Here is a 25,357-nt window from a genome sequence, read left to right on the forward strand (position 1 = left end):
GACTTGTGTATGCAATTTCCCACCCCCTTTTTGTGAAAAGAAGGTCTATAATATGAAACTATTAACTACAGCTTGAATCAAAGATCCAACGTCTGTCTTTGACTCTTCACAGATTATAAATTATTAACAGATCTACAAAACTCATGAAACCCAGGGTAATACAAAAACAAAATGTTCCCAAGTTATCCTTAGACTGGTCAGCACACCCTCGTTTATTGACATGTTTTCATGAAAACAAATGTTTTTAAAAAAGGGCAAACCCTGTACCCTGTGCATAGCCTGAATTTCTAGACTCTGTGCCCAAATGGTCCATGAGAGCTGAGGAAGGTATTGTTTCCTCCACCATGCATTGCTCCTGTGTTCTCAAGCCTATAGTACCTGTGTTTCCTCTGTGTCCCCCCTCTCCCTGGCAGATTAGTATGGCTATAAAGACTATAACATTTCTTGTGTTCTGAGGAGTTCTGAAATACCTTAGCTGCACGGTGAAGTAGTCTATTAGTTTTCTTCTGTAAGTAGAAATACTATTTTGACCTTCTTCCATGTATTCTAGTCTCACCGTTTCCCAAGCCTGAAAAAGAGAGTTATAGTCATCAATATATGTCCGTTACATACTAACAATGCATGGGGCTCCCTACAAGACACAAAAGGGAAACAAGGATCTTGTGCTGAGGAATTTTAAATCTTTTTTTTTTTTTTGCTAAAGGGATCTTCAACTTGAAAGCAAATCAATTTTTAAAAAATATGAGTGAAGAGAAGCTACAAAGGCCTAAGGGATTTAAGAAGAGGAAATATATCATACTGTGGGAGAGGGAGTGGGGAAAGGAGGAAGCCTGATATTTATTTTTCTCAGTAACAATAATTTCATTGGGTCTTTCGTGTTCCCCTTGACCTTGGAAACTGTAACTCTTTTGGTTGCAACTAACATCATCGTTCTCAAATAGCCTCCCAGGCTTTGCTGGGAAAGGGGAAGATAATGGAGGTACAACTGATAATGTATATTTACTTTTTGTGAAACTAATAAAGTTATACATTGTTGGCATTCAACTATACTATAAACAAAGTACTAAATTAGGCTAAAGTTCTTAGATTTATCACTTGCTTAAAAATTATCATCCTCGTTTCCCCTTCAATTCTGACTTGATTTTTAGTAGACAATATTTTCTAGGACCGCTAGAGTTAGCAATCAATGAGAAAGCAATTTTTGAATGCTGATGGAGAACAACATTGATCATCCTGGTAAGAATCCTCAAGACAGCAGACACTGACATCAGATCAGAACTGAAGGGAGAAAGAGTGGGAGAGAAGACAAACATATAAACAAAATTACGTAGTTTAAAGGCAATCTAGTTAACCACCAGAGCTAGAAATTAATGCATAACTGGCAACTAGAGAATCTCCCGCTTTCCATGGTGTACATCATTTATTTCTAGTCTTGTTGGTTCTCTAGACCTTAAAAATGGTCACATGCTTTAGACTAGCAGTGCTCTTTAGCACTGGTCCAGGGCTTAATAAAGGACTGGTCCTGGACCTTGAAGCAATGAATTTTTTGTTCCGAGGAGGGAAAAAAATACAAACACTTAGTACGGCTTTGCAACCATTCAAATAGTCAAGAATAACGCAGGCACAAAAAAACCCACAACATTTTGTAGACTAAGTCAATGACAATTACATAAAAAATTAAGCAGATTTATATAGTATGCTTGTGTGTCTAAGGGAAGACAGCAGGCCATACTGCTTTGATTTACCTTGTTGTAAATCTAGAGAAACATAAGTGGATTCAAAGTTACTCTTGGAGTTATACCAATGTATTTAAGAGCAGAGTTTGGCGAAATATTTCTAATTTAGTGGAGTATTATTTGCATATGTCTAAATGTATGGAATCTTACCTGGAGGTGCTGAAACTTTAGCAAACCACAGCCATATGTCAGCATACCCATCTTGTGCAGACTGTGTACTAGAGAGGCTAACGTGACACAGGATAGTTCGGGATAAAGTTCCATCAGCTCTGATTCACTCACTCCATTGTGGCTAACACTGATGACACAGAGAACCTGTGTAGCCAAAACATTAATGCTTTCACAAGTTTAACAACTGCTCAATGAGTAACTCAGGTATACTGAATCCCAAGACAAATACTGAATGCCAGGTTTTAAAACATAATATAGGCTTCCTTGATACATTTAGTACACAAAGTACATAGTATAGTTACCAAGGGTGGGGTGGAAAACATGCTTCATAAATTAATTCCACCTAAAGATCAAGTTATGGATGTACAATTCAGGCAAAATTCTGCTAAGTTACACTGGTGTCAATCTGGAGTCAATCTTATTGGCTTCAGTGGAATGACTGAATGATTTATACTGGAGTAAATAAAGGCAATACTGGGCCCAACATGGCTATCAGACAGTGATTTCAGAAATCTTTCCAAAAATATACAAAACCATGTCTCTAATGAACATTGTTACCCAAGCATTATAGAAATATTTATGCAGTTTTACCTTTAAGACAGTAACTGGTTTAAAAATTAGGGACGATTTAGATTGGAAACATTATAGAAAGGATAAATTATTCATCTTTGGGGTCCCCATATAAGACTGTTACACAAATTTGTCAATTTCCATTTTACTACAGCAAATTAAATACATATTTTTATCCTTCAGAAGGTGTTTTGTTGAAGCAATAAGGGAATTTCAGAGATTGAAGTTGTTCGAGACGCTATTCAGTACAATATAAATATCATAATCTCATAAGAACTACATGCATCAAAATTGCCTGCAAATACAATTATAAGTATTACTGCTTTCACTTTCTGAGACAAATTTGTCCCTCATGTAACTTCAGTTAGATGGATTTGGCTATTAACTTTTTTTTCCTCTTAGAATAATCCAAACATTAGATACTGGCTCTTGAATGTTTGTGGATCAATATCTTAACAGAAAGGGCAACAAGATGGAGCACTACTTAAGTGCCTACTATAGACCACCAAATCATACTAGAGAACAGGATGACTGGCTCCTTAAGCACCTATCTATAAAGTATAGAGGGAAAAAAAGCTGTTATTATGGGGACTTCAGTTTGAGTGACATATGGTGGAGGGCCCATGCTGCCAGTTCTCAAATGTCCTCAGAATTTCTAAACGTTACAGATGATTATTTCCTAATTCAAGAAGTGTTTCATCCAACATGGGAGAATTTTGTATTAGACCTTTTCTTGACTGAAAGGAATTGATCACAGAACTAAACATTTGTGGTTACTTGGTTTAAGTAAGCATAGCTTGATTATATATGTTAAGTGCAGAACAGGACACAGTCCAAACTAATGCTATATATATTTGGCACTTAAAAAAAGGCCAATTTCACACTACTGAAAAGTCCTCAAATATTTTGTTTTTATTTAATTCACAGAAACTCATCCAGAGGAAAGGGAACATGTTTCTTCCAAAAGTTTCCATTGCATTGTTTGCTTACCTCTCTCATAAGGTGTTTGTCTTTATCGTTCAGCATGGACTCCTGAACTGATCTCAGAATAAGTCCGTACAGTGATACTGTATCTTGACATTGGAAACACTGTTGAAGGATTTCATCAATATTTCCTGCACTTCCAGCACTGGGCAAATGGACAAGATTAGCTTTTTAATATGTTAAATTTGACAACCACAAAGTGCATTTAAGCTATTAAAGATCTTCATCTTGTGAAGTGCTATGTGCCCTCAACTCCTACTGGCTTCAGGAGGTGTGCAGCATCTTGCAGGATTAGAACCCAAATAATTTAACACCTGAACACAACTACCAACATATTCCATATGAGTCTTCCTTTTGTAATTAAAAAAAAAAAAGCAGCGATACCTTTAGTTTAGCAGGCAACGGAATGGGAATACGATTATATCACATAAAGAGACAGAAACATAAAACTAGATGCTGCTATTTTATTTATAGAATCATAGAACTTGAAGGGCCCTTGAGAGGTCATCTAGTCCAGTTCCCTGCACTCAAGGCAGGACTAAGTATTATCTAGACCATCCCTGACAGGTGTTTGTCCAACCTGCTCTTAAAAATCCCCAATGATGGAGATTCCACAACCTCCCTAGGCAATTTATTCCAGTGCTTAACCACTCTGACAGTTAGGAAGTTTTTCCTAATGTCCAACCTAAATCTCCTTGCTGCAATTTAAGCCCATTGCTGCTTCTCCTATCCTCAGAGTTTAAGAACAATTTTTCTCCCTCCTCCTTGTAACAGCCTTTATGTACTTGAAAATTATTAGCATGTCCCCTCTCATTCTTCTCTTCTCCAGACTAAACAAACCCAATTTTTTCAATCTTCCCTCACAGGTCATGTTTTCTAGACCTTTAATCGTTTTTGTGGCTTCTCTCTGGACTTTCTCCAATTTGTCCACATCTTTCCTGAAAGGTGGCGCTCAGAACTGGACACACTACTCCAGCTGAGGCCTAATAAGCATGGAGCAGAGTGGAAGAATTACTTCTCGTGTCTTGCTTGCAATACTCCTGGCTAATACATCCCAGAATGATGTTTGCTTTTTTTGCAACAGCGTTACACTGTTGACTCATATTTAGCTTGTGATCCACTATGACCCCCAGATCCCTTTCCACAGTACTCCTTCCTAGGCAGTCATTTCCCATTTTGAATGTGTGCAACTTATTGTTCCTTCCTAAGTGTAGTTCTTTGCATCTGTCCTTACTGAATTTCATCCTATTTACTCCAGACCATTTCTCCAGTTTGTCCAGATCATTTTGAATTTTAGTCCTATCCTCCAAAGCACTTGCAGCTTGTAACCGCTCCCAAATTAATACTGTTATTTGCAGGGGCGGCTCCAGGCCCCAGCACGCCAAGCGCGTGCTTGGGGCGGCATGCCGCATGGGGCGCTCTGCTGGTTGCCGGGAGGTTGCCTTCGGCAGCATGCCTGCGGAGGGTCCTCTGGTCCCGCGGCTCCGGTGGACTTGCCGCAGGCACCGGAGCCGCGGGACAGGCGACCGACAGAGCGCCCCCCGCGGCATGCCGTCGTGCTTGGGGCGGTGAAATGTCTAGAGCCACCCCTGGTTATTTGATAAAGTGTGTCTCCAGTAGCAACTAAAAATAAAATATTTAAATAAAGAACAAGCAGCAATTGTGAGCCACCAATCACAAATGTCCTTCTTTGGAATCTCTAATGTGAGACTGATGGGTCTTTTAAAAAGATACGTGTTGGATCAGCCACAAGTTGCTGTGCTCAGTTATGTTCTTTGACATAGAACATAACTGAGGATGAATCCTCTCCACCTGCAGGAATTACAGGGTGAAATCTTATGTCCTGTATTATGCAGGAGGTCAGACCAGAGGATCATAGTGGTGCTCCCCTGATCTTAAAATTTTATAGACTCATCTACATGGGCCCGAAGTTTGGACTATGTGGGTGTGAAGTGTTCCACTGTAACTGTCCCATGTGGACACTGCTAGCGCAAACTAAAAGGTACTTAGTTCACATTAACATAGACCTGTTTGAAGCGGAATACGTTAATGTGCACTAGCTCCCTTTTAGTTCATACTAAAACAGCATTCTCATGGTGCACACTGGAGTTTACAACCCCATTGTCAACACTGCAGTGCAGTGTAGACACAGTCTAGGATGCAAAGCATCAGGCACATCCGCCCACAGACAAAGCACCTCTCAATATAAAAGGAATACTTCCCAATTAATATTTACAAAGGGAATAAAGGGACTGACAGCTACAAAAAGAAGAGTGAAGCAAAAGGATGGAGAGAGACCTGGATTTGGTTCCTGGATTCAGAATAGGGAGAGGATAATATATTCAGATTCAGTGGGTACCTAAATATTTAGCATCAAAATGGGATAGACCATTAATTCTGTATAGTGCTGCTTTCTTTTCCTTTCTATAGAAAAATGGGGAAAATAACTTTCTATTTTCTTCTGCTAAAGCAGTTTCATCTCAACAAAGAATAATTCTTTTTCAACTGAGCACTTTCTCATACGCTGATAAAGCAATCTGTATTTTTAAAATCCACAGACTCACACAATAATGTCAGGCCATCTCAACTTACCAAGCAATCATTTTGCCCAAAAGAGTGACATACAAAGCATTGCAAGTTGTGGCAGAACGACAGTGTTTCTCAAGTTTCTTCTCCTAAGACAAGTGTTTAAAGAAATATTATAAGCCAATGTAATATTAAGCACTCTGAAGAGTTAAGGATTTGACACTGAAAAACAGATTGTGGATGTTAAAAAAGCACATCATGACTAGTGTAAAAAAAGTGTGTTTTTCCATGATGTGGGATATATGTAAGTGGAGGCTTCCTTTCAAGTTAAGGATCAAATAGGGCTAGATCATCTCAAGAGATGGTCTGCACCTTGTTAGGGTCAGGCTCCATGGACAGGATTCAAAATGGCTTCCCTGCACATGTCCAAGCATTTTTACTGCAAAGACATATTATACTAAAACAGGAGGACATGTCTGCAGAAAGATGGGTAAAAGTATAGTTCCTTCACTAGTAATTTATACTATTCCATCCATAGGCGCCAACTTTCTCTGGCACTGGTGGGTGCCCGTGCCCCCCGGCCCCTTTCCCTGCTCATGGCCCTGCCCCAACGCCACCCTTTCCCCGCCCCTGGCCCCGCTCCCATCCCAATCCCATCCCCAAAGTCCCTGCCCTAACTCTGCCCACTCCCTGCCCCTATTGGATCCCTTCCCCAAATCCCTGCCCCAGCCCCGCCTCTTTCCACAGTGTGCTGCGTTCCCCCTCCTCCCCCCCCCTCCCTCCCTGCCCCGTGAATCAGCTGTTTTGTGGCGCAAGCGCTGGGAGGGAAGGGGAGAGCAGGTCGTGGCAGCACACTCGTGGAGGAGGCGGAGGTAAGCTGGGGCAGGGCAGGGAACTGCCGGTGGGTGCTGAGCACCCACCAGTTTTTTTACGTGGGAGCTCAAGCCCCAGGGCACCCACAGAGTCGGCGCCTATGATTCCATCTGAATTTGGTGCTATCAGCCCCTAGATAAAAATATTTACACCAAATCCTGTGTAAAATGGCTATGAGTTAACTAAAAAAACCACACATTTTCCTGGCTATTGAAACATTAACAAGAATAAGCTTTCATCAGCTCATTTTACTCTTCCACATCTTTATAAAAATTTATACTAGACTCTAGAGTGAAATACTTTCAGCAGAATTACAACAGACCTACCTGTTCTTTGGTCAATTTAACATCTGCACAGCTACATTCTGCACTAATGAGACGTTTCACATCTTTAGAATTCAATGGCTCAAGATGAAGAGTTGGCCACAACCTTTTAGTGGGAGAGAACAAAATTACACTAAAATCCAGCAAAATAGTATGCAAAAAAAAAAGAGACCTAACTACCTGAAGGGGCAAAAAGGCAGATACCAATGCAGAAATCTGAAATTACACTCTTCTGCTATGAAAGGATTTTAATACTACAAAGTCACATTTGTATCTTTAAACTTGCCCTAAGACAGCTGACTACATCAAAGTACTGGAAGTCTGCAAGCGCACATGCCTACATTGAAGATGCATTATAATATGTTCAGTGGGGAAAATCCAAATCCAAAATTCCCACTGACTTCAATGGGTAAAAAATAAGATTCAGTTTTATTCTGCCACATATATATAAACAGGCTACTTTGAAACCTCCCCAAAGAACAACGTACCTCCATGCCTGAGGACATGTTTCCACATTCACAGATACAATCACCCTTACATTCACTGGCAGGGGATCTATCAGCCATTTCATATGTTTTTCAGCTTGCTTAAAAACAAGTTTCAGAGCATTAATTCAAAATTCATTAAAAACAAAAGCCACAAATCACTATCATCTCATTAACTGTTCAGCCCAGTGAAAACAATCTTCATTGCCTCCGTTCTCTTAAAATTATTCAGGGCCACATTTCTTATATAGAGCCAAACTCCCCTTTTTATGTGCACCAGCATGGTGATAACTTAAGTAAAGTAGTTAGCATAGTATCATGTAGACTCTCACCACCTACAGATTGGATACATGACCTGACCCACAAATCAGTCCATAATTTTGGATCCACCCCCAGCAGATCATGCAATGAGACAGATCAAAAGGCAACATGCTCTGGCAAATTCCAGAAATACCAAGTTTTATAGATAAATCAAATGATAATTTAATTCATCTAGTAAAACTGCAAAATATTTTCTACTTATTTTCTCTCTCATAGTAAACTTATTCTTTTACTGTCTCACTGTCACTATTAACCTGATACATCACTCCAAGTTTATTTTGCACTTGTAAAGGCCAGCTAGGTTGGAAATGTACCTGTATTTGGTCTATAGAGTCAATAATTATGATAATGCTGCCTTGGTGACGAGCAGAAAGTTTTTCCAGCCAACGAGGAAATTCTTCCAAGAGCTTAGCTGGATCCAGTGTTAAAGGTGACACTAACCAAGAATGCTGCATGAGCTGCAAAATTATAAACATGCACAAAAATATTGCATCTTAAGAAATGCTTAGGGGACTTGGACAGAAAGACACAGGTGGACAGAAGATAAAATCATTCACTCCTGGGGAGCTGATTTCAAACAAGTTCATACAAAGTTGTTTTCCCTTCACTGCATATAAGGAGCAAGACGTTTTTTAAAAAGGAGAAAGTTTTCTGAAGTTCTTAAATATTTAATTTTAGATGGACAACGTGAGGTTAAAAATCCCATGGGACCATCTGAGGAATAAGAAGTGTGGAAAATGTATAAATAAAAATTCGTAGGCTTTTAACAACACAGGGAAGAGTTGATTTAATCTTTCTGAAGGGCTCAGTCCTGTGCAGCCCTGAGTGATTTCTTCTAAAGATAAAGAGAGCTCAAATCCTGGCAGAATCAGACCTCTCATTTATTCCACACATATCAGACATGTACTTCTAAAACAAATTGAAGAAGAACAATAGTCTAACTACAGTGTGGTGCCAACTGGCAAATGCAGCTTCAGGTTTCTCAATGCATAGACAAAACAGATGCTACCTGCTTCTTTTCTTGGCCACATGGCAGGAAATAGTAAAAGAAGCTTATGAGGCTTTCTTTATAAAGCACCAATATTTTTCATCTGAATCATAACTGATGACAATGTATTATGAAAAGCCTCACGGAGGGATATTTTAATTTATTTCTGATATATGATCAACTCAACAAAATGGGGGCAATCATCATCTGTATCACGCTGATTTGGTACAGCAGGGCCATAAGAACTTATAAGAGAGAGAGAGAGAGAGACACACACACACACTCTCTCTCTCTGAATAATGCTATATGTGCTAAACAATAACTAGAGTACCTTCAAAGTAAGCCGTTTAATGATTAGTGCAGATTCTGAACTGGCAGACATGGGCCTCCCAACAAAGTGATAGAGAATTAGTGTGTTTGGTGAACGCTTCTGTTGCAGTTGAATCCTAATGGGGCAAAAAAAACCAACACACATACATTCCCAATAGCCCATATTTTTGCAAATATATTCTTATTTCCAATAAATATTATTGTAGATTTGTCAAATGTAATTATACATTTTAGCTTGGCATGTGCAGTATATACATAATAAAATAAGTCAGACAATTAGTCATCCATAATTAAATATTTTACCTCATAATTTTCACTTTTGATCTCCATTGGACTAGAGGGATTTTCAGATACTCACTACATTCACAGAATACAAAGATAAAACATCAAAAAGAGGAGATCCTTGGGGGAGGAGACTGAATACTGTCAGTTTATTTTATGGCAGCAGGTTCTGTTGTAAATCATGAGAGACTGCAAGATGCATTTCTGCAATATGTTTCTGGATTTGGATCCTCCCTCCCATTTACCTCAGCGGGGTGACTTAGTGGAGGTGACACTTTCTCTTGGAGCCACCATCACCCTCATTCTCAGAACAGTGTACAGACCCCTGTGAAGGAGTTGAGGTTTGGGGTTCTCCGTGGCACTGTCCCCTGTGGGTTGTAACTGGTGCCCAGAGGGGAACAACTATTCAAGTGTTCCTAAAAACAGAACTAGACTTCACAGGGTGCTTTTGGAACTTCAGTATTTTTCTAATGCTGGTTTCTCCTGCTACCAATCCAGTGTTCAGCTGTTCTTGTTTGAAGTGTAATTTTTAAAAAGATTAACCATTTTTAAAAATACCATTTTGACAGGAGAAGAGATTTGCCAGAGCCTGGTCCTCCAGACACAAGAAGAGGTGGGATGGGTGCTGGTGCTGCCACTAGATCATTTAGACGTTCATAATACTGCAAACACAACAATTTAAGTTACAATGGCTCCAGTATTTAAAAAATACATCTACAAATTAATTAATATACTGATTAATGCATCCTCCAAATATTTAAGCACACACTTAACTTTAAGAATGTTTAGTTCCATTGAAGTCAAAGGGACTAAGAGTAAAACAAAATATACGGATACAGAAACAAAGTGGTTTTGTTGTTGCTTTTTTAATGGGGAAGAAAGAATAGAAAGTGCTAGAATCACTAAAAACTACTATTTAATACCTCTTCCATAAAACATTTTAAAGTAGAAAATAATTTTTAAAAATTAGTTTGGGATGAATTTGCAGTACTAATAAATGTGACTGACTAGTGGCACTGGTACAGTAAGACCTAGTACAAGAAGGCATGCAATTCCCCCTGCACCTCTTTTAATGTACTGCAATCTTGGAGTGCCAGACCCCAGTGGTGTTCCAGACTTGTGTCTCACGAGAATGTATTACCAAATTATTACGCTGTGGTTTTATGAGGTAAGCAAATGTTCATTATGGACTAGAGTGAGAGAAAAAATCATTTTGACGTGTGACAAGGCAAATTTGAATGTAGACCTCCGAGAACGGTGGTTAGTGCATTAGGTTTAATTCCCTGTTGCATCACAGACTTCTGTGTGACCCTGGGCAAGTTCCTTAGCCTCTCTATGCCTCAGTTACTCATCTCTAAAATGAGAATAATGGCACTGCCACACAGAGTGTCATGAGGATAAATACAGGCACTCAGACACTATGTTGATGGGAGCAGGGGCACATAAAAAACTAAGATAGATAGCCAAGGACAAAAGGATAGTGCTCTAATGTTCCCTGTCACTTGATCATATGGAACTGGCTATTTTTAGAAGCTACAAATTCTTATAGAGCCAGAAGTACAGAATACTATGAATGAAGAATAGCAGAGCACATTCCTTACAATTCTAAGGAAAGAAATTATCTCTGTGTTAACTTTTTAATTTCCATTTCTAAAGAAAGTTAATCAAATTTACTGGAAAAACGGCATTCAAACGTCTCTGTTCCAGCTTTCATCTCTGTTGGAGGCAGCACAGCAGACGGTGTCAGGTTTGCCAATAATGTATGGGACACAACATCTGTCAGTGGGAGATGGCTAGTTTTCCAGGACTAACTCCTCACATTTGATCCCTATGATTACATTTTTGCATTCCAAAACCTCATGGAAGAGATTCTCTCCCGTTATAGCCTAGCCCCTGAGTGCTGTTGTGGCAGTATAGAGGAGCCATAAAAGTCCCCGAGCCCGGGGTTCCCTAGGTATAGGCACTACATTAATTTAATCCTTTCTAGGTGTATCTGGTTTTGACACTCCTAGTTTTACAAAGGGCTTACAGGTGAGGCAGCCCAGGAAGTACTGAGCATTTCAGTACTCCTCTGTTTTTAATGTTACTATGCCTTTCTCTTACATAGCTGTCGACTCACTTAGATTGTATCTAACAAAGAAATTATACTACTTTAACTATTCCCGTATGTTGTTAAAGCTTATTCGTGTAAAGGGTGGAGGAACAGCTACGCTGGTATAAGGCACCTTTACGCTGCTATAGCTAGGAGTTACATTGATTTAACTACTTCAGTAGAAAATTCATACCTTTAACTGAAATAGTTCAATCAATAAAAAAATTGTGGATAGACCAGGGCTTACACAGGACCGCTCATGAGTCCTGGAACAGGGGGTGCGATCATAGTGCATGGTACAACAGCCATTTAGAGAAGCTCCAGGCTGAAGAGCAGTTCAAAGACAGTCCAGGGAGGACTGCTGTAATTTAGAGCAGTCCCCTCAACTTCCTAAATGACAGCATGGGCCATTTTGGTTCCCAATCAGCCCAAAATCCCAAGGACAAAATGATGGCTTATAGCCACCTTTGCCCTGCTTTCTCGGAGCTATGCTTGTGCGTGCTGCATCTCCAAGAGGCGCAAGCATACATTGTCAGCTAGTTCCTCTAGGAAGCACAGCACAGCATGAAAGCACACCGACCTATTCAAACAGCAACATAACTCCCCACCAGAGGCACTTTTCACAGATTCCTCTAGATCAGGGATACGCAACCTATGATACGCGTGCCAAAGGTGGCATGCAAGCTGATTTTCAGTGGCACTCTCACTGCCTGGGTCCTGGCCACCGATCCGGGGGGCTCTGCATTTTAATTTAATTTTAAAGGAGACTTCCCAAAAATTTTAAAAACCTTATTTACTTTACTTATAACAATAGATTAGTTATATATTATAGACTTATGAAAAGAGACCTTCTAAAAACGTTAAAATGTATGACTGGCACATGAAACCTTAAATCAGAGTGAATAAATGAAGACTCGGTACACCACTTCTGAAATGTTGCCGACCTCTGCTCTAGATATATTAATTCAATCCTTTCTAGGTGTATCTGTTTTTAACACTCCTAGTTTTACAAGGGCTTACAGGTGAGGCAGCCCAAGAAGTACAGAGCATTTCAGTACTCCTTTATTTTTAATGTTACTATGTCTTTCTCTCACACAGGCTCAGATACATTAAGATTGTGGGACTATACGCTAATCTTTTCGTTATCCAATTCCAACAGACCTAATTCTCTGTATTGAGACAGGGCTTTCATCTGCTTCAAAGAGGTGTTTGAGGCCTTTCATTTAGGCTTCAAAGTACGGTGTGTTACCCACCTTCTAAGAGAACCCCTTATTTCTAGACAGCATGCTATCATGGCAACATTTCCTCCAATGGAAAAACAAGGACCATTTCTTCATCAAGGACACTTTAAAACAGACATAACTGGCATTGTTCCAGAAACAAAATATGTCATCTGTCTAACACATATGGTCTCCTCTAGCCTAAGGTGTGAAAGCCCCAAGGTTGTTCTCAAACATAAGTCCTTCCATACAACAGCATCACTGCAGCACATGAAACACAGACATCATTATTTCCCTTAATCAACAGACATTTCTATCTGCTTACTTTCTCAAATCCTAGTTCACATGTTGAGTTAGAGGCCTGCTGGAAAGCTTCTATCTGTTCTTGTTCATCATGTGCATCCCACAGTACATCTCCAAAAACTTCCTCCTCGGGTGCAGTGGATTCCTCTTTATTACCCAAATCCTTGCCTTCCACTTCTGTGCTTTCACAGCCAAATATATCCTGTGTAAGAAACAAACCACATGGAAATATTGTAACTTACTCCTTAAAAGTATATGCTATCATTGCCCCAGATTCTTTCAACTAGGCAGTGGGCACCACTTGCATGTCATTCTGGACTTACATTTGTGGCATGAAATGTATTCCATATAGTATGGGCTGCATACCATACTGACACACACTGGACAGGACAGTTTTTACGCACTATATCCATTCCCACTTTAGGTAACAACGCTGGGATAGATGAGTGAATTCTATTCATGTCAATGGATCTGTGCCCATTTACACCAGCAGAGGATGTGACCAAATGAGTCCTAGTGACACTTTATACTGAGATCTCAAGAAGCTGCTTTCAGTTTTCCCATGATGGAGGTTGCCTACAGTAGCATAGTTCTTAAACTATTTTATTCGGTTGTGGCTTTCCTTACTTCCAGGTATTAACAATGCTGAAACATATGGAGGCCTTTGCATTTTGACAAAACATCACTCATTTGTAGTGAATATAAACAGATTATTAAATAGACTGTGGATTTACTACAGCGCTTGCAGAATACTGGCAATATGGCAATTTTGTAAAGCCCTGGATGGCACTGCCCCAGAGTCTATCATTCGAATTGTAAGCAGGAATGCGCAAAGTAGCCTCTCATGTGGAATACATGCATCATGTACTCTACCTGTTTAATGATCTTTTCCACACAATTATAAGTTTCATACGCTCCTTCTTCCACTCCTCCCATGTGATCAATGAGCTGAAAAAGTTAATGACAAAGTATGAAGCAACTCTGGGATTGACTATTAAACACAGATGCAGTTACTGAGGCATGTAGATATGAAATATATCCAAAACGTATATTCTTTCCAGAACAACATTCGCCACCTTTCAAAATGAAAAATACTTTGGAGGCTTACCCTCTGGCACCGTAAAACACAATTTCATTTAAAATTGATATGCTTCCACCTCACCAAAGATACCTTGAGTGGATAGGAAGGCTTCACAATGAGCTAGGACCCAGGAGGGCTCCCCTCTTGGCTCATGGAAGCTAAGAGAGGACATATGGAAAATGATTTACTAAGGCAGCTGTGTTTCATTGCTAATGAAGGTGCCTGTAAGAACAGGTCAGCTTCTAAGGGAAGATGGCTGCCAGGAGAGTGTACTCAAGCAAAGCCTGGAATGCCTTGTATGCTTTAGAGGGTTGTTTGTTGTCCATTTCCTTATTTGAGTAGTCAACCCACAGGCAGGAGGAGGGGACTTTGAATCAGAGTTCCTTTGTTTTGAGGGTATACAAAAAAACACTACAGGAAAATGCATCATTAATGATGTGGTTAGACTGTTTCTCTAATTGGAAAGTCCTGTGAAATGTAATAGGGATTTAGCATATAATAATTTAATAGTATTCTATGGAAATTACAGTATAGTATAGAATTTAAACAGAGGATGCCCCTTGTATATACTTTTTTTTTAAATCATTCCAAAGAATTCTATAGCAGGGTTGTTTTTTCCTAGAGGATTAGCTAAAATAATATAGAACAGTTCTTTTCTATTAAATCTTATAGGATTTTTTCCATAAGGATTCTGTAAGAAATTTAGAGACAAATTCTGCTCAGTTGCACCCCTCTGTGCAGCTTAGAATAAAACTTTGTTCAAGTTTCTGTACAGGCACAGTGCTCAATTTTTTAAATCTACACTTTCATAAAATTCAACACCGTAAACCTGTTCACAAAAGATGTCATAACAAAGGATCTGTTATGCAATTTCTGGTCATATCTGAAGTTACAAGTTTTATGCTACAAAATAAGAGGACAACAAATCTCTGAAACATAACAACCTTCTACATGTTGTACCTTTGCTTTGTTCACATAGCAAACTTGCTCAGTTAACTGCTGCACAGGGTCTGAACTGACTTTGCCATCTTCTATTCTGCGGTAAATCAGCCGGGGCTTTCCTTCAGGATTTTTCAATAAGGCTTCTTCACAGTCCTCCAGCAAACAGCTAGATTGGAAATCAGCAATCTTGAACTATATTACACTGTTGCAGTTCACAGTTCAATCAATATAAGCTCTAAGGATGGGTTTCAGTGCAAAATCTAATTGAGAGAGCATGCCTTTTACCATGGAGGCAGCCAGACATTTAAACAGAGGATATCCAAAGTCTGGGCCAAGAAAATGGAGAAAAGTTCTCTTGCCGCTAATTGGACTGTAGATATTAAGATTCTTTCAGTAGCAGGTTTACACATTATTGCTTTTTTAATTCAAAAGTCTATTTTCTACAAACCCTCTCATACTGGTACTCAAATTAAACAGTAATAGTTCTGCATTAGCTTTTCATACACATGAGAACAGAGTCACAAGTCATTATTAACAAATGTATTGACACACTGTCATCAATTATTTGAATGCCCTATCCTGCTCCCTAAAGTCAAAGGGAAAACTTCTTTTGTCCTTATTAGAAATAGGGTCAGGATCTTAGTTAAGGCTCATGAAAATGGACAAATTATGCTCCCATTTTGAATCTGGACAGTGCACTGTACTTGTAAGAAGGAATATCTGTATTTATTCCTGAAAGTTCTGCCTTGTGAATCTATTATGCTACATACAGAGCCAGCCTCAAGGGAGACAAACTAGCAGATAGGTGTAATCTTCCTCACATGAGGCATTATAATTTTAATCTCACTTTTTGTACAAAAAAACTATTTAAATTAATATTATTGTCAGCAGGGCCAGCTCCAGTGTTTTTGTCACCTCAGGCGGCTGGTGGGGGGGGGGAGGAGGAGCCGCGATCATTGGCACTTCAGCGGCAACTCTCCTGCCACTGCTTCATTATTCTTTGGCGGCAATTCAGCTGCAGGTCTTTCCTTTCGAGAGGGACTGATGGACCCGCCACCAAATTGCTGCCGAAGAGCCGGACGTGCTGCTGCTCTCCGTTGACTGCCCCAAGCACCTGCTTGCTGTGCTGGTCCCTGGAGCTGGCCCTGGTTGTCAGGAAGCTCTCCATTCTTCTTTGAGATGTATTGTCCACATGGATTCCACTCTTGGTGCACACGTGGCCCATGCACGCAAGATTGGATTCTTTTGGCCAGCAATGTCAGCAGGGCCTGAAACGCTCTCAATATCTTTGCATTGCCCCGCACTTGTCCAAGGACATAAAGGGCAGAGCAGACCCAATTTTCCCTCAGTTCTTTTTTACCACCTGTGCCAGCGAGATGGAACCCCTGAAATGTCTCTGTGAGCCTGCTTCTTTGTACACACTGCTAGCATTAGTTAGTCAGCAGTATTATCAATTAGCAAGTTATTAATTAGCCTTTTTGCCCATTAGCAAAAAAATCCTTTTTTTAGTCAGATATTTAGTTTATAGGCTAGACATCCCACATCCAAACAGGGGTGCTAGCAAAACGGCAAAAGGAAAATCGCCAAGATTCAAAACCTAACCCCTTGTGTGACAGTTCAATGGCACAGAACAACAGACACTGTAGGTACCTTTTTTTGTTTAGGAGAGGGACACATTCCTGACTGATGTTCCATATGTTGCTCCTTCTCTAAGCAGACTCAAAAAGCTAGAGAAGCCTCACCCCAAGTTCCTGACCAAAGCTGACAGAGTTCCATATGAATCAATGTATTCATCTCCCAGTTTTCTTCCCCAATCCTTGCTCAACTCCAAAGGCAGCTAAACTTCAGACACTTAATGCAGTAATGTCATAGTTCATTAAAAGGCCAAAATCTAGACTGTTCCTGGCCCCTTGCTGATAAAAAATTATGGGTCAGACAATATCCTGATAGAGATCATCAAAATGGCTGTCCAACTGTATAAGGACATATTGAAAATGATGACTCTATGCCCATTATTTAGTATTTTTACTTCTAATCCCTCTTTTCTTCCTCCTTCATGGTATACAGCCAAAAAGAAAAAAAGTCCAAGCTGCAAAATAGAAACAATCACAACTGAATTGTAACATTATTTTTAATTCAATACTGTTGGTTTAGGAAATTATTTTTCTTCTAGTAAGATGACCAATTATCCACTGTCGAAGTGAAAAGCACTGCATTACCAGTTGTTATAAAATATCATGGATTTAGTCAATTACATCACAACAGGCAAGGGCACGACACTGCACTGAAGAGCAAGGAAATTAACTGAGAAGTGACTTAGGGAGACAAAAAGAATATGCGACCAAATAAAAGCAGAGGTAATATAGGCAGGTGAATAGATAGATAAGCAAATAAAACACGCAGTGGATGTTCACACATGCCATCTCTAATTTCTACGATTCTATCACTATGAACAGCAAAAAGCTGTTCTTGGAAAGCAAGAAATTTTCACATTATGATGGCTCTTTTATGTTTTATTTTAATAGAATCTAGAGCCACAGGAACAGGGAAACCTCAGAAAGAAGCTGCTTTAACTGTCTGTGCTAGAAAATCTAAAGTCTGAAAGATTTGTTAGACGAAACTAGCTTAAAAAATGCTGTACGTGGAACGCTGCATACATGTTAATAAGCTACGTGCTGTACATAAATTATCAGTTTCTCTTTGCTTTGTCAATCTGCAAAACGATTAACTTACCTTGGCAAAGTTAAATGTATGAACAAAATAACTAAGGAACTTTTCTCAATTTCCCATTTTCTCACAGCCTGGAAATGATTTCCATTTTCTACTGGAAAATGAACAACTTGAAAGAAGTACCCCATTGTTTCACATATTCTTTGAAGTTTTGGTGAGTAGTTCTGAAAGGAAATTTAAATAAACTGACCTTTATTATTAATTACGTATTTCAATAAGGACCTACTAGTAAACCCAATTTCTTTTCAATATAAACTTTCTTCCATTGAAATCCTTAACAAAACTCCCACTGATTTCAATGGATCAAGATCCGACTCCTAAACCTTTTAAGAACTACCACAGTTTCAATGAACAAGTATTAAAGGAGAAAAATAGAGAACCTTAAGTTAATGATCAATTAACATAACTTTTGCACTGTTCTCACCCTAATGAAGATGTCCACTTCAGGCTGAGTCTCATCTGTATTAATGAGATAGCACCTTACTGTGTTACTCCACAGAGAGTGGGAAAACAGTGGCGTGACCTGCAATAAACTGGCAATCGCAGCATCCCAGTCATCTGCAAACAATATACAAAGACACAGGTCTCCTTATCTTGTTACATCATACAACAGTTTGCATCAATGCTCTCCTAGCACACCCTGAGGAAATAATAAACTTCATTTTATAGAGTATCTTTCATACTAATATATCACAAAATACTTCAGATTTAATTAAAAATTAGATTTAAATAATATGCAAAATTATAAAACATAGCAAAACATAACAGCTGAATGTTAAATATATTCAGGTTACATATCTATTATCATGTTTCCTTTAAAATAAATGTTTGTGAAATTTAGCCAAAATGTCAAGCTGATGGCTGCTATACAAAAAAATTAAATCTCTAACAGGAGTAATAAAGATGCCTGTGTAATTAGATGCCTAACTAAGCAATTCTTAGTAAAATACTGCTGCTTCAAAATTTATTGTAAATATACTAAGCTAACAAATTTTGGTGGACTAATAGGTAGCATAATTCTTTACATAAAATGCACTGTTCTCCATGTGTACGCTGTATGTCAATTCAGCTTCTCACAGAAAGCTTTAAGCTAATTCTTTTCTTAGCTTCTCATTTTGTAGACTAACATTACCTATGTTCTGAGCAGTTCCAAGGAAGCTGCTTGACATGGGAAAGTCTTAACACTTTAGCATTTCTGAAAGACAATGTGTGTAATTTTGTATTTTTATGAGATCTCTAATAGCTCACTATAATCTTGCAAATTCCTGCAAATGTATTTTGAAATATAAAACACCATTTTTCTGATAAACTGACTACTGAATTACTAATGGTCTCTTGAAAATGTCCAAAAAGTGACCTTTCATTAGTAGTAAAGTGGTGTCACAAAGCGACATATGGAGAGAAACTCAAAGTTAAGGATGATAAATTACTTGTCTAAGTAACTAATTTGAACTGAGTCTGCGTCACAGGCTAGTATTGAGATTAAGGTAGTGAGTGAGTCAAGCCAAGTTAGAAAGTGTTGTTACTAATTCCAAAATACTGGACTTGACAGGGAAATCAGTGATAATCTTTCCCATAGCACAAATGTAATTCAGCATGCATAGATCTTGATCATGCAATTGGATCTGTGTGGATGAACCCTCAAAGTCATGCAGAGTTCCATTTAAGTCAATGGGACTCTGCCTAGAAGGGTCTTCCTATGCAAATTCAGCTGAAGGAGAGGGGCCATAGTTTGTGAGGGGCCATGCATATGTCCTATGTGGCGAAGGATCTGAGAATTTGAAAAACAAGGCAAAAATTGGACAAGATACCAGGACTCTGTCAGGCTAAAATAAATCACATTTAAAATAAATTTTTCTTGATTATGTCATTCAAAGCAGGGTCATCTAAAGCCTTTTTTTGAGCCCCCATACAATAAATTGGTACTTGGTATATTTACTATGAAGCACTGAGATTCATTGTCATTACCTAAGAATACTGCTGCACATATTGTTAGCAGCAAAAACATTAAACACAATTAGGTGTGTTTTAGCTCTACTTCCATTTTATTTTTACAAAAAACAGTCATTCAAAGCAAAATATGGAGTGACAGACACGGTAAATCCCTTAACGGAACATAAGAATGAATGCAAAAGACCTCCATGGTAAACAGTACTTGTATGTAAACAGCCCTTTGTTAAACCCGCTTAGCAGACAAACACCAGTTGCTTACCTCTGTTTATGTTCGCAAATGGTCCTTCCACATCTATGGAACTATGAGCAAACTCAGGCCCTCTGAAAGACTGCTGAAGTTGCATCATACTACCCATTGATGGCTCACTTCCCAACACTCCACCAGTCCAATATTCAGATTGGGCTCCAGTAGCTTAAAAGTAAATACAAACTGATTTTCACTAATTGAAATACATTGTCAAACCTAAACACTTCAGTTAAAATTTGTTGACAAATGCCACTAATTGAAATTCTTCTCCCTAAGCAGATTCGCTCACTGCTTTGGCTAATGTAGTTTTAAATCAGAACTCCCTCACAGTTACAGAGAAGCCATGCTATTAAAGAAATAGGTAACAGAGCATGTTAGTACATGGGTCTCTCAAAACTGAGGACCTCATCGTTGGTTTCATATGTTGTATTAGGTCACCTATAAGGAAGAGCTTCATAGTTTTACTGCAGTCATTTGTGCACTTCACAAAGTCACCACACTGTTGACAGTCTCTGTTTAAGAAAGACCCAGAATCAGAGAGCAGAAAAGTGTTGCAGGTCAGGAGTGAAATACATTTCTTAGTTGACTTCTCATATTATCCTTGGATTACACCATTGCCTACTAATCTATCACTTTCAAGACCACTAAATTCAACTCTTTGAAGAAGAAAATAAATGAGAATAAGTTAAGAAAGATTTTTTAAAAAGAGGAATGAGGAAGTATAAATAAGAAGGAACATAAAAGAAGAAAGGAGAAAATATACATGGGATAGAGGTAGGAATCACAGGCCTGTTAAAATCAATGGTGTCACTAGAATTTAGCACGTGGATAAGTGCTTTGCAGAATCAGAGCCATACATATCACATGAAACATTTCTAGTTCTGAAGGTTATTCAGCCACTTCAGCTGTGATTTGTGTCACATCTTGTTAGCAAAGCAGGGTCAGATGTAACAGCACTCGACACTGGACCTCAAGGGAAAACCCAAGTGTTGCAGAAAGTGAGGCTGATGATCCCTAGTCTGTATCTAACCAATACCCTGGCATGGCACTAATGGGCCGTGTGCTGATGCAGATACCATATTTTAGATCAGATGTAAAACCAGGAGACTGAATGCCTACAACCATTAAATATCCAGTGTTGTTAAAGACTAAGGCTGTTCAAAACTGGTCCTCTTGTCAAATTCCAGTTTGATATTCTGCCTAAGTTTCCAATGAATTTTGTTCATTTTCTGTTCCGATGGGTTATATGGGGCTGATATGCCAAACTGGAACATAACCTCTAGACTTGTGAAAAGGAGATCAGATAGCAGGAAACTCACAATGAAAATACAAGAGAAGCAGAAAGGTTCAGGGAAGGTAGAAAATCAAGGTGTCTTTTAGAATATGGGGCACTATAAAAATAAATGGAATCACCAAAAATGGCTAATTAGTGTAGGGCCTCCACAGAGTTCAAAAAACACAATTTAAATTGTAAACTCTTTTTATCCTTCACACAATATTTCCTTGTGCTTTTAAAACTTGCATTACAAAACCTCAAAATCTATAGTGCATATATATTTTTCTTTTGCTATGCTTCATAGAATTTAATCTTTTTTATTCGCTTGCTAAAAGTAGCAGATGGAATTCTTACCAGTAACTTCTGTGCAATTGTCATCTGAATCAGATTCTTCAGGATCAAATACTTGGATCCCTTGGGCTTGCAGTCTCTGAAGTTTTGTCTCCAGTTCTCGTTTGGCCCTCAATAAATCCTGAATCTCATTTTCCTTAGTTTCTCTGAAAATCTAGAAAAAGAGGGTTTTTTTAAGTATAAAGACAACTCTTATTATTTTATCACAAGTCTTGTGAAATTTGATGTTTGATCTATAGCCCCAGCTCCTGAATTCATGTGATCAGCTGTCATTAAAAAAAAGTGAGATTTGAGCCCTCATTGTGGTAGAGAAAATGTGACCCAAATGAACATAAGAACGGCCATACTGGGTCAGACCAAAGGTCCACCTAGCACAGTATCCACTGCCGAGAGTGGCCAATACCAGGTGCTTCAGAGGGAATGAACAGAACAGGTAATCATCAAGTGATCCATCCCCTGTCACCCATTCCCAGCTTATGGCAAACTGAGGCTAGGGACACCATCCCTGCCCATCCTGGCTAATAACCACTGATAGCTCTATCCTCCATGAATTGATCTAGCTCTTTTTTGAACCCTGTTATAGTCTTGGCCTTCACAACATCCCAAGTGCAACCTATTCTCTCTAAACCAGAAGACGAATAAAGGAATCCAACATTTATTATTTTTAAATCATGATTTTTAAATCAATGCCATGATTTTGGAGTTAGTGACTCAGGATTTTTGAATGTTTAGTACTAAAATAAGCTCATAAGTAATATGCATGGTTTTTAACTTAGTTTTAATAAAAGCCAGCTTTTTTCAGCAACAAAACTATAATTTGTTCTCAAAGATTTCCTTATTATTTTTTGAATGGACATATATTATTTTACTATGGATTGTTGCACTGACAGCGATACATCTTTAATTTAAGTAGTTTAAAATACAGAGACCAGATATCTGCAATTGTCTTTTATATGCAATATTACTATCACAAGCTAAAAGTGATTAGCGAGCTTGGTCTTTGATCAGAACTAAGTACTTAAGATCCCAAGAGTATAAAAGAGATCGGTACACTTAATTACAAATACAACTTAAAACAAAACTCTTTGAAAGCAATTCTTGCCGTACTTATCTACCAAAACATTTCCTCTGCTACAGTTAATGACATTGGTAAGCCCTAAACAGTGCAGAGAAGCGTTTTTACTGTCTAATTTTGGGTGCTAGGAGTGGGATCAGCTGCAGGAGGGGAAAACCAGAAGCATCAGCTTGGCAATTAATAAGCCTTTCAAGCCACCCTAAGGCAAAAAAATATTAAGGCTTTTACCTTCACTTAGCTCTTGTATTTTAGTAGCACAAAGAGATGTGCCAATAGTTGGCACGGGGTTATTTTTGTAAAGAAAACTAAAAATGTTGAACATTAACAAATTAAATATAAACATTACTGAGAAATAACAAAAATCAGTGTTTGAGCCTAGTTTATTTTTCTTTAAAACACCATGTAACATAACTTCTGATCTGCATGTTTCTTGCCCCTTCTAGTTGTGAAACTGGCAAGAGCTGATGAAATGGCACAGAAGGTGCTAGGATGCTGAGCAATGATAAGTTTTATCCTTTCTGTTTTCAAAAGCATTATTTTCCACTAAGACTAAATGTTATTAAAAAACATTTCTACAGATAAATTTTGGTATGATTAATTTGGAGTAAATAGTGGATTAAGGCCCCAGTCCTGCAATGAGTTTTGTACTGGCAGACATCTGCATCTACGCAGAACCTACCCACAAAGAGTTCACTGAAGGATAACGGCTAAAGGGATTACTTTAGATTTTCTGGGTCAATTTCTTGGGGAATAAAGTGAAGATGCTTACCTTGAATTGTCTCTTGACTTTGTCCCGGTCATGTTCAAATGTAGCAGCTCTCTCCATGGCTTGATATTTGGCTTCTAAAGCACTTTCTTTCTCTCTAAGTATTTTCTGGTAAGTTTTCTGAAGAGCCTGAAAATATTTAATATATTATTTCTCTGAGAGAAAAATATTATTGCTATAAAGTTTTAGCATATTTTTCAGCTACTGAGTTTAGATAGCAAATTCAAGTGTTGCTCCAATTGTTGCCCTTTTGCAACTCTTAATTCAAGGAAGAAGTTATTCTTTGGTTTTTTTTGTTTGTTTAGATTTAAACATTGCACTGCAGTGTTGGAACACAAATAAGTGCAACAGTGCAATCCTATCATGAATGAGAAACAAAATATTTAAAATTTTTATTAAATCGAAGGTTAAAATTATATAATACACAGATTGAGACTAGAGTATCTGTACATCTGGGTATAATGCTTAGATTCAGGGGTTCTCGCAACAAATTTTTGGGTGGCCTCAGAGTGCAGCTACCAACTCTTGCTGGTGGCTGCTCTGACAATTCTTCCTAAAATATTTAATTAACTTTAGGAAAAATAAATAAATACGCACATGTACATGTCCAAATCATTGTAATTTATTTATGTAGGGGTTTTTTGCAGACTCAGTAATTAAAAATAAATGTACAGTTGTCTATTAATTACTGGACCAAAACAGAATAGAAACACAAATAAGATGCTTTGCATGTTTTGCTTTTTTTCTGGTTGCTTTTTTTTAGACTTGCTAACTAGTAAGTCTGCTGTGAAAAGTGACATTTTGTATATTTGTTAATATCACTTTTCACAGCAGACTTGCTAACTATCTGGGAGGCTGTGAAACCTGATATTGTTAATATCACATTTCACAGCCAACTTACTCAGCCCCTGCAAGCTGGGGGACAAATTAAGCCCCGGATGGGGAGGTCCAAGGAGTGATAGGAGAATAGATGGGAGATAGCAGGGGTCAAGGGAGATGGGGGAGGTGAGCCTAGAGCGAGAGTCTGGGGCCCTGGTGCACAGATGGGGACTGGAGGAGGCAGCGAGGGTCAAGGGTGATGTGCAGGGGATAAGCCCGGAGCCTGGAGCACTGCAGCTGAGGGATGGAGCTTGCCGTTGCACGTCCAGAGCCTGTTGCCCACCCCCCAGGGCTTAAGCCTGAAACCCGAGCCCCATAGTCCCCAAGAAGGTGGGGAATACACGCTGGCCACCTGCTCCTACAGTGTTTGTGACTCCATAAGGGGACAGAGACCAGCTCCCGCTGGCAGCCCTCGGGGAAGGTTACTCCTTGCCCCTCTTCATCACCCAAGAGGCTGTGGCCTAAGAAAAGTCCCTGGTGGCCGCATTTGAGAAATGCTGGCTTAGATTATCCACAAATACAAAATTTGTTTTTAAAGTTATAAGATACATATAGTGCAAGCAGACCCCAGTGCTCTAATGCAGCCCCACTGACTTCATTTTTATTTCAGTGGGGCTCTGAAGAAACCTGGAAAGAAAAGTGAAACTGACCAGTTCAGGCTGGAAGTATTGCAAATAATAAACAAACTGTCTAAATGGTGAAAAGTAAACTAGATGTTTTATTTTATTATACCAACCTACATTTTTATTAAAGACATCTAGATTAACACAGGTAAAGGCATTAAACACATTTTTAACTGTCCATTTCTTTTTTTAGTTTCTGATTTGTTCATGTAAACAATGCTATCTTGATC

At 38.8% G+C, this 25,357-nt stretch overlaps 1 protein-coding gene across 1 annotated transcript in view; it reads right to left on the reverse strand.

Annotated features, from left to right (window-relative positions):
• The window catches only part of NPHP3 (nephrocystin 3), a 41,444-nt gene that overhangs the window by 14,762 nt on the left and 1,325 nt on the right, over nucleotides 1-25,357 (reverse strand). Inside the window, 17 exon segments of the mRNA XM_030551120.1 lie at nucleotides 471-568; nucleotides 1,887-2,051; nucleotides 3,468-3,606; nucleotides 6,054-6,136; nucleotides 7,187-7,289; nucleotides 7,672-7,769; nucleotides 8,304-8,447; nucleotides 9,309-9,423; nucleotides 10,148-10,251; nucleotides 13,227-13,406; nucleotides 14,078-14,152; nucleotides 15,246-15,393; nucleotides 17,961-18,121; nucleotides 18,382-18,515; nucleotides 20,170-20,322; nucleotides 21,788-21,938; nucleotides 23,629-23,754. Of these exon segments, the coding sequence (XP_030406980.1) occupies nucleotides 471-568; nucleotides 1,887-2,051; nucleotides 3,468-3,606; nucleotides 6,054-6,136; nucleotides 7,187-7,289; nucleotides 7,672-7,769; nucleotides 8,304-8,447; nucleotides 9,309-9,423; nucleotides 10,148-10,251; nucleotides 13,227-13,406; nucleotides 14,078-14,152; nucleotides 15,246-15,393; nucleotides 17,961-18,121; nucleotides 18,382-18,515; nucleotides 20,170-20,322; nucleotides 21,788-21,938; nucleotides 23,629-23,754 (2,177 nt within the window).

The sequence above is a fragment of the Gopherus evgoodei genome, chromosome 2, assembly GCF_007399415.2.
Source record: "Gopherus evgoodei ecotype Sinaloan lineage chromosome 2, rGopEvg1_v1.p, whole genome shotgun sequence".
In the NCBI taxonomy this organism is placed as follows: Eukaryota; Metazoa; Chordata; order Testudines; family Testudinidae; genus Gopherus; species Gopherus evgoodei.